We start from the raw sequence: 10,043 nt of genomic DNA, 5'->3' as shown, positions 1-10,043 counted from the left end.
TTGAAAGCCTGCAAAGCTTCCTATCTTTACACTGACTGTAACAGCTGGCTTTTTCCTCCTAAAGGACTTCGGGTTCATCCGTTTTAGAAAGCACAGGAATAGCCTGGCTTGGAGATGAATAAAGAAACAAGGCTTGAAGATGCAGTCCTGTAAGGCCAGCCCTGAAGACGCAGAGACAGGAGTGTTAAGTCATGTCATCCTTGGCTGATAGCGAGTCCAGGCCCAGCCTGGGCTGGAGAAGTTGACTCAAAACAAACAAAATAACAACAACAGAAATCGCAGTGAAAGCGTGTCCCATATAATAATCGCCCACATAGACTGGCAGGGTCCAGAAGAGCCACCCTTGCCGTGACGGTACATTATCAAATGTAAGTCGTCATTAACTGTCCAGGGAAGCCAGAGGCCCTTCAGTTTCCAAATGCTCTTCTGGGAAGAGCTGGATATGATTTACTAAGCATGCTCATAGGATTAATGTTTCAATAACAAACTCAGGAAAGGAGCGTGCAGCCCAAAGGGCTGATGTCTCTCCCAGAGATGACTGATGGGCCCAGTTTGCCTGAAAACTCGTCAAGTGGTGGTTCGGGGACTCCAGACACTCACAAGACTTGTCTTGTTCTGAAGCATTCTCTGCCATCGCCTTCATTCGTTTTGTAAGTCAGAAATGTGAGGCGTGTGTGTGTGTGTGTGTGTGTGTGTGTGTGTGTGTGTGTGTGTGTGTGTGGAGCATTCTTCCCAGGATTCAAAACACTGCGGGGGGGGGGGGGGGGGGGGGGGGGGGGGGGGGCTGACAAGCAGTCATTCATCAAAACGGCAAGATGTACAATGTATCTTGCACTGAATCCTTGCACAGTAGCGAGTTCTTTGGAGTTTATTTACAGAAAGCAAGTATCGAATTAAAATACCAAGTAGCCTAAACACTAGCCTTGTCACATTTCAACATTATCAACAAAGTCCAGCTGAGTGACAGCAAGCTAGGGTTCGTGTTCTCAGTGCTAACCAGACAGAAGAGCAACACTCGCCTGTCCTGACACGTGGCCGTGACAAGGTGCAGTGCTCAGAGCTCCCCACTGGATAATCATGCATAGCTGCTTCATAGGCCTCTCCTCACCCCTCACCCCTACTCCTTCACCCCTCACCCCTTTGGCCTTGCTGGTCCCTTCATTCAAGACCAACCTAGAAGATATTATGGGATTCTGCTTAAAGCCAAGTCAAAAACTGCCCTCTGTCTGATTAGTTTCTGCACATGAATGAGATGAAGGGGAACTTGCTGGCCGCTGGTTAATAAACTCCCGTTTCCCCCCCCCCCCCCCATGTCATGGGGCTGAGCTTCTCACAGGCCCATGCGCTAACAGGAAAACATGGAAGCCAGGGTGAGAAGAGTAGGGATTATTTCCGATGCTCACTTTTTCAAAGCAATGCTCGCCATGGGGGGGAGGGGAGTACACAGTTCATCTGTATGATACATTAATTGGATGCACATCTAGCTTCATTCAGAGATAATCTCAGCCAAACTTGTCCCAGCTCTTTTCTAGCCTCCCCTCTCTTCCCGCCTCCTCTCCTCTCCTCTCCCCTACTCTCCCTCCTCTAGGGTATGCGCATACACAAATAAATTTAGCATTCCCTGCCCTAGAGGAGCTTCTGGTCCAGTTGGGAAGAAAACATAACACAAAGAAACAAGAGAAACTGGATAAAACAAAATAAAACGAAGAGCTGAGTTCTCCGTGGGGACTTTAGAGATGAACTATAAATCCTAATAGTCCCAGCGACTGTGACAATCAGCCAAAACAGAGCCATTGTGCAAATCTGCCGAAGCAAGCTAAGGAACTAGAAGTTGACCCTGCAATCATAATGTAGACACCAAACCCGCAGGAGAAACTGCTCAATGGGGAACGTGAGTCAATTCTCATCTCCAGCTTATCTTTTTTACCAGCTTCCTACAGTGATGCTAGACTCTCCTCTCATTCTCACTGAACGAGAGCTCCTCTGGACTGAAAAGTACTACCCATGAGAAGGTACAGACACCATCCACCCCTGCCAGCTGCCACCACCTCATCACCTCTTGGCTTCCTGTCTAGATGTGCTCAGGCCAAGGGAGTTGTCCCACCCCAGCTGGCTTGGCCAGTCATCTTCACAAGCCAATTCAGCACCTCTCTCAGAAGAGCAGTCTGAGGATGTGGGGTTCCTGGGGTTTTGTCTCTTTAGTACACTCTCCCTGTTAGGTTAAGGCTTATAGTTGGGGTAGGAGGAGGAGCCTCAGGTAAACCCCTCATTTGCCCCCAAAGACCCACAGCACTGAGCCAGCTTTGCAAACAAGAGTGTGCTCCTTCAGCTACGGTTGCTATTTCTTAGAGCACATGGGCCTCGTCAGAATGAATCACTACCACTTCCCATGTACAATTGATCTGAGGAAATTCTGTGAGGACGTGAGGTTCGCACCCCAAACCTGGCTGCTCTAGGACTCAGGTCACAGGAAACTGATCAGGTTGAAGTTGGCCTAGGTGTCCTCAAGCACAACCTGCCCTTATCTGAAGCTTTGTGAATGTCCACTTTGTTTCCTTTGCCTCTCAGAACTATCCAGAGAGTCAAGCAACGTGAACACAGACCTCACAATCGGCATCCAGGTTGGCGGAGAGAGAACTGAGGTGTAGACCCAGGCTGCTCAGATTCTTCCCAGCAGCCTGGACTCCTAGAGGGACGGGCTTGCCTGCCTCTCTTTCCTTCCTGCAGATTCTGGCCCACCCTTCCTTGCAATGATCTCAGGTGTGGAAAAGAAAACACAGCACCCTCCAGAGGCTGGGACACGTCCACTTCCAGGCCAGGCTGAGACTTCTAGGCCAGTCTTGGAGACTCACCTCTACACCCCCCTGGCCTAGCCACTGGCACACCGTACAAAGCGATCAAATTATATCGGGCATTCAGGGAAATAGAAGCCAGAATTTGGCCAGCCCTGTTGGCGCCCCCTGTCAGTCTGCCTTAAACACAAATTCCAGATGCTGGCTGTGCTGCGGGTCCCCTATGGGAGATGAGCCACTGAAAGCTGCGGGCCTACACAGAGTTTCACATCCTCGGAATGCCCCTTTTTTCTAATATATATTTATATTTAATATATTTAATAAAATTATATTTAATATAGATAATAGATTTATATTTAATATAAAGAAATATAACATATATTTAGTATATATTTATAGTACAGTGAAGTGTCGAACACAATAGCACGCTCCCACTGTGAGAGTAGTAATAACGACATCATCAACTCTCTTTCAACACCACCCAGTCCCCCAAAAACCAGTAGCCGGGGCTTGCAGCTTTGCGACTTAGGTCCTGGGTGGCGACGCGGGGTCTGCAGGCTCCGTTCAGGACGCGGCACTGGGAAAGTCTGGAACGCTGAGATCGGGGGAGGGGTGCTGGGGCTGAGGCTCGAGGAGAACCTGTGGCTCCCGGGCCCGGACCGCTCTGGGTGCCCGGAGAGCCCCGCCCGCAGCGCTGGGGGCGGCGGGCTGCTCGGAGCCGCCTCCTCCGCAACTTTCTCAATCGCTCCGGGGTGAGAGAGGCGGAGTGAGGGGTGCGGTTAAAAAGGAGCGGCGGCCGACAGGTGTCCAGGATCGCAGCGCTCTGCGCGCTCGGCTCTCCCAACTCGCAGCCAGCCGGCGGCGCTCACGCCTACAGAGCGCAGCCTCCGCCGGGACCAGCGGCGACCAGCTCCGGTTCAGCCCGCGACCCACTCCGGACCAACCCAGGACCGGCCCGAGACCCACGCAGGACCTGCTCCTCCCAGGCAACAGCGCTTCACCGCCTCTCGCCACCCAGCGCCGCGCGCTCCTCGGGACACAGGTGCGACAGCTTATCCGCGCCCCCGAGTCCCAGCGGTGCGGCCCGCGCTTGATCGCGACGCCCCGCGGCGTCCGGAGCGCGAGTCTCGGCCAGTAGGGACGCGTGAGGTGCGAGGCGGGGTGCGGGTCGCCGGGTCCTGGGAAACCGAGGCCCGAACGCCTTGCGCCGTCCCCGCGGGTCATCACCACCGGCGGATAGGGACCCGAGTCGCGATCGCGTTTCTGCAGCTGGAGCGGCTGGCCGGGCTCGGGATTGGACCCGGCTGCTCCCTCCGCGCTCGCTGCAGCGCACAGGGCAGGAAGCGTCAGCACTGCCTGAGCCGGGAGGTCCCGCAGCACGCGGGACGGGGAGGGACGCGGGGGCCAGGTTGTTCCAAGCGCGACTGCGACGTGTTGCCTGTGGTCCTTTGCTAGAATTTCCCACGAGGCCTCCTGGCCGCGTTGTCTGCCGCCATTGAAAGTTTTTAACTAACCGAAAGCTTAGCAGGAAAACTCGGTTTCATTTGTTTAAGCTGGAGGCCTCCGTGGGAAGACATTGACCTTTACCACCTAAATCACTGGGGTGACGCTGGCGACCGCCCAAAACGAGCGTCCCGTAGCTGCTCCCATGGGCTAGGGGACCCCAGCCTGCACTTGATGGGTGACTTTGGTTGCTTCTTGTTTTTCTTAAATGCTTTTGAAGGGCTTGCGTTCAGGTGGGGCTCTCCAGCGGAAGGGAAGCGTCCCGACACAGACTCGCAGATGTGTGCTGCGGAGAAACGTGTCCATTGGGACTCTTGCATCAGCCCCACGGTGCTGCCTCACTGGAAGGGAGCATAAGCCTAAATGGGGCGAGTTGCCCGGGTTTCTGGGACTGTCCTGAGAAGCCCAGCACAGCCCTGGCTCCATTTACCCTGGAGTCCTTTGGAAACTATGGGCTAAATTAGTTAGATTGTGAGACGGGCGGAGGCTGAGGTGGGGACAGCATCTGGAGGTGTTCTGCCAGCTCCCCAAAGTACCCTTCAAAGCAAATAAGGGTCTCTCATATAAACATAATACAGATTATAAATAAGGAGAAGCTCAGCTTTTCCTTTTTAGGAGTTAATTAAGGATTGGCGGTCCCCCACACTCTGACAGTGCTCCAGAAAATCTGCAGGTGACCCAGGCCAAATGGGGACCTGCCTGTGACCTCCCTAGTCAGAGGCCAGGAGATCACCTCCTACACCACAGTTAAATATTGACAATTTCAGCCTGCTGTCTAGTACTGCAAGCCCCTTGTGAGATCAAATTTTAACCTCTCCCTTGTCTTGGAAGGGCCATTAAAACAAGCTGCTTCAACCAAATGTGGCCAGGGTCCACACCTATGACCCAGCAACTTGTTTTTCTCGCAGTGTTTTCTCCTGGTCTTGCTTGCTCAGTCCTGTCAACCTTTTCGCCTGATTTTATTTATTTATTTTTAATTTGGTTTTGCTTTGTTTTTTTTTCTCTTTTGGTGGTTTTTTGTTGTTGTTTTTGCTTTTTGTTTGTTTGTTTTTTGAAGCAGGATCTTCCTCTGAAACCCAAGTTTTCCATAAATTAGCACAATCCTCCTGCTTCAGCCTCCAGAGTTCTGGGATTATAGATGAGTACCATAGCAAACTCAAACTTAGCAAATACTTTAAAGTACTTTTTATAAACAAGTGAAGATTTTATTCTGAAGTTCATTTCTCCACTGATAATAACTGGGCTAGTCTGTGGGTGCTATAGGCAGGCAAAGGTCCCACTCACCCTTGAGTTCTGTATTTGGGTCGGGTGTGTGGATGTTTATTTCAGTCCGTGTCCTCATCTCGACTCAGCGAGTAGACATGAAGAACAGAAGGTCTAATTCCAATCTGATTGTTTTGTTAAACTTAGAACACTGTTGCTTTCAATACTTTTGCTTGTTGGGGACAGACTACATGGAGCAGTGAGACTGTTCAAAGAGCGACCAGCTTCCCTAAGGGACTCGGAACAGTCTGGGTATAAATGGGTCAGGGCTCAACCTGCTCAGCCACTGTTTCTTCCCGTGGTGTTTCCACTTTCCCAATTGGCTAGGACTCGATGTCTCTCCAGTGTGTGTCAGCTCCTCTGACCAATGCACAGTTGAGTGGGTCCCATGAAGACCTTGGTGTTCTGCAGCAGCAAGTGGGACTTTCACCCTGAGCCGACTTAGGGGAGACAGGATGCAGCCTGCCTACAGCAGGAGGGCAGGGAAGCTTTTAAGTAAGAGCAAGAGGGTTCATTACAGTTTGGAAGGGGTGGAAAGCAAGTGACTCATCAGGACAGTAGGAGGGTGGGATCATGTCAGAAGAGGGGTTGATTGTGACAGGCAGGGTGGAGCCATGAATCAGGGAGGACAGCTCCTTCCCTGGGATGAAACAGAGCTCATTCCTTCATCCAGGACACAGTTAACACACCCCGTGTTACCCACGGCAGCTTTGCTTCTGAGCTGATGGTGAGTTCCACTGAACTAAATTTCCTGCCATTTTTCATAATTATTTATTTTAGAATCACGTCCAAGTTAAAACCAGAGTCCACAGTAGCGAAGCTCACTTACCACATGTATCAAAACAGATACGAACATTAGCCAAACAGTTCCAACCTGACAGCGGAGTTACCAACCTGCTTGTAAAAACCTAAGAGCAAAGACTTTTATTTTCACCCTAATCCTCTTACACAGAAGAGGAGAGCAAGGTTTGTAGTGGGAGGTTAAGTTGAGGAATCTCAACTGTAAGTGTAACCATTAGGAATGACATATCACCTAACTTCCCAAACCCATGCATATTCAAATATTTTAAAGAACTGGCTTCAGCACTGGGTCATGTGGAATTTCACAAATCCTGTCGTCTGAACTGGGCAACTGTGCCCCTTGAGGTGAAGTTGGTCCAAGCTCTTATCTATCACTGCAAAACTCGGGGCTGCCAACACAGCCCGCTGAGTGACCTGTACAGAGATGGGAACCTGTGAGGTGAACTTAGCCACAACACAGTTTTGCCTTTAGACTAACAAGTACTTAGCTTTGGTGCACCCCTGTACCCACATCGTGGTTACGTGCTAAAGACTGGATGAATCCCTCGGTTGAACAAGTGTGTTTTAGAGAACTGTACTAGAGAGTACACAGAACCATGTTGGAGATGGTCTAGAAACTACACCCTTAACCCTATGGCAAAGTAAGTTGTATTGTCACCAGCCGAGAGGAGACTGTACCCAGAACAGAACTAGGACCTGGCCAGACCAGTGAGTGATTCCTGTCTTGTGTTCATTTGTCGTTTGTAGTGCCACCTACCCAGAGGACAAGATGGATTGGGGCACGCTACAGAGTATCCTCGGGGGTGTCAACAAACACTCTACCAGCATCGGGAAAATCTGGCTGACCGTCCTGTTCATTTTCCGCATCATGATCCTCGTGGTGGCTGCCAAAGAAGTGTGGGGGGATGAGCAAGCCGATTTTATCTGCAACACGCTCCAGCCTGGCTGCAAGAACGTGTGCTACGACCACTACTTCCCCATCTCCCACATCCGGCTCTGGGCCCTGCAGCTGATCTTCGTGTCCACGCCAGCGCTGCTGGTAGCCATGCACGTGGCGTACAGGAGGCACGAAAAGAAGCGCAAGTTCATGAAGGGAGAGATAAAGAATGAGTTTAAGGACATCGAAGAGATCAAAACCCAGAAGGTCCGTATCGAAGGGTCCCTGTGGTGGACCTACACCACCAGCATCTTCTTCCGGGTCATCTTCGAGGCTGTCTTCATGTACGTCTTTTACATCATGTACAATGGCTTCTTCATGCAGCGTCTGGTGAAGTGCAACGCCTGGCCTTGTCCCAACACGGTGGACTGCTTCATCTCCAGGCCCACGGAAAAGACCGTCTTCACGGTCTTCATGATCGCAGTGTCTGGGATTTGCATCCTGCTAAACATCACAGAATTGTGCTATTTGTTCATTAGGTATTGTTCCGGAAAGTCAAAAAGACAAGTTTAACGTATTCCCTGGCTGCTAGAGCAAAGATTGAACAAAAGGATGAGGCAACCTGTGCTTAGCTGTCAGAGCTCAGCCACCAGCATTTCCCAAGACAAACTTAAATGCCACCATCTGAAGTCCCCATAGGCCTCACATGAAACTCCAGAGGCCTCCATGGGGCTCCCTTCCCCCAAAGCGCCAAACAAAGGCCCAATTCTATGCCTGTATTAGTCGGTTCTAAAGTTAGTTCCACTGAGACCCCGTGCTGGTAGCGACTATTCTGGTAGGACACATTCACAGTTTAAACAAAGGATCTCACACTGTCTGTCTTCCTCAGAGGACAGGAGAGACGAGCCCAGTCCCAAGGAAGGTGCCCAGAAAGTTCACTGTGCCTCGCTTAAGGCTCCCTTCCCCAAGTTGCCCCCAGTTAATGGTAAAGAATCTCCACTCTGTCATTTGCTTTGATAGTTTAAGTCTTCAAAAGTGGACAAAGTTATTTAATGCTTCAAGCACTGTGTACTTTTTTTTTAAACAAAAACCTTAAAATAAGATAGGTTCTTTTGTTCTCAAAGTGATCTGGAAACCATTATACATTCCTCCTATTTCAAAGGTTCAGTTTGTGATATGAACGTGTAACCAGATCTTACAAGGTCTTTAAAACGTTGGTCTTTTGGTTATGGGAAATCTGCGGTGTGGCCGAGAGGCCATCTACGGTATTCCTCTTTAGTGTGCTGAGTACAGGGCAGCAGCTTCACAACCTGTCTCACATGAGACAAACTGAAAGCTTTCGTGCTGGCTGCTGACCAGAAGAGGCCTCGCTTAAAAAGCCCAAGTGTCATTTTGCAGAAGAGACAGATAGGATATGCCAACCACTGCCACCCGCTCTGAGCCTAACCCAGCCCCCCCCCTCCCTCCTGGCATTTGCCCGCTCTAGCTGTGGGATGTGGCCGCCAGCATCAGGAGACACTGACTTCATGAGTTCGCTTGGGAATTTCACTGCCATGGTATAATTTAATGGTGCAGAAACAAAATGGGGTGGAGGCAAGGGGATAACTATTTTCAAAGAACCAATGGAACTTCTAGACTCTAAATTCTGTTGATTGAACTGAATTTTTCTCCTTTGGAAGTCTGTTTGCTACCCTCTTCGGCATTGGCTTTCTTAACTGGAAACAGAAGTATGGCTATCTGGAAAGACTAGGAACTAGAGTTTAGGTCACTATGTTACTCTTCTAGGGCAAGTTGAACCTTAGTATTGCCATTATGCTTAATGTGTTTCCCACAAGATGGCACTCAACAGCTCCAACAGGGGGCATTCTTACTGCCAAGAATGGCATTGGGAAGACATTTTGTAACAATAAATAAGAGTTTGTGGTTTCATGCTTGCCACTAAAGTAATTTTGTAAACTCTTAAATGTCATTTATTAAAATATGATTATTTTGTATACTTTAAAATTAAATAAGGTTTTTAACAGAATGCCAAATTTTAACTTAATCAATCGTAAGTCTTTCTTTGGGGGGGGGGGGGAGTTGCTGTGTTTTATCTTTGTTTTATCTTTATCACTGTGTCTCCCTGGCTGGCCTAGAACACAAAGATCCACCTGCCCTGACTCCCAAGTGCTGAGATTAAAGGTGCACACCTCCATGCCCAGCTATAGTAATTTGTGTATACAGACATTTCATAGTTTATATTTTGCAGTATCCCCTGAGTTACCTACCCACTGTCCTGGGGTCCTCTGCCTAGTTACAGAAAACTCCCTGGAGCTTGAAACGTTGGTAAAGACGGAGAGGCAGAGCACTGCTGCTCACATCCTTTGACCTCTCAGAGGCTCAGTGAGCCCCATCCTAAGGACTGGGAGGGGTGGGAGTTACAACAGAGCCTGCAAAATGCTAAGCCCCAAGAACAGGATCAGGCCAGAAGAATCCAGTTTAAGAGGTGCTTGGGCTCAGTGTGTACTTGTCGCTAAAGCACCTGTCTCCCATGTATGAGTCCCCAGATTGGAGCACCAGCATCGCAAAAATAAACAAATAACACTCTTCATGTTTAAAAATTAAAATAACATCCACGGTGAAGTCTGCAACATGAGAACCGTCCTCTGTGGAACTTTCCCAAGATGTCCTTTGTGTCTAAAAGAAGGTGGCCCATGAGACAGCTTTATGTCTCCTTGGTGTCTATTCCCATGGGACAGACCTTGTCAGACAAGCCTGTCCCAGATAAGTGACTGCTTACAAGCAGTTCTCCCTGGACAGCACCAACA

General features: G+C 49.7%; 1 protein-coding gene across 2 annotated transcripts; it reads left to right on the top strand.

Annotated features, from left to right (window-relative positions):
• Nucleotides 1–3,580: 3,580 nt before the first annotated feature.
• On the top strand, nt 3,581–9,280 carry Gjb2 (gap junction protein beta 2). 2 transcript variants are annotated; one of them, XM_075949737.1, is made up of 2 exons: nt 3,581–3,834; nt 7,107–9,280. In XM_075949737.1, the coding sequence occupies exon 2, from the start codon at nt 7,129–7,131 to the stop codon at nt 7,807–7,809; it is 681 nt and encodes a 226-aa protein (XP_075805852.1). In that variant the 5' UTR covers nt 3,581–3,834; nt 7,107–7,128; the 3' UTR covers nt 7,810–9,280. The 2 variants fall into 2 exon arrangements, with proteins under 2 accessions (XP_075805852.1, XP_075805853.1); XM_075949738.1 differs by lacking the exon at nt 3,581–3,834 and adding an exon at nt 3,835–3,941.
• Nucleotides 9,281–10,043: the final 763 nt, after the last annotated feature.

The sequence above is a fragment of the Microtus pennsylvanicus genome, chromosome 15 (genome assembly GCF_037038515.1).
Source record: "Microtus pennsylvanicus isolate mMicPen1 chromosome 15, mMicPen1.hap1, whole genome shotgun sequence".
Classification (NCBI taxonomy): Eukaryota; Metazoa; Chordata; class Mammalia; order Rodentia; family Cricetidae; genus Microtus; species Microtus pennsylvanicus.
The sequence above is the reverse complement of the archived record's forward strand: the minus strand, read 5'-3'. Positions and strand labels throughout refer to the sequence as shown.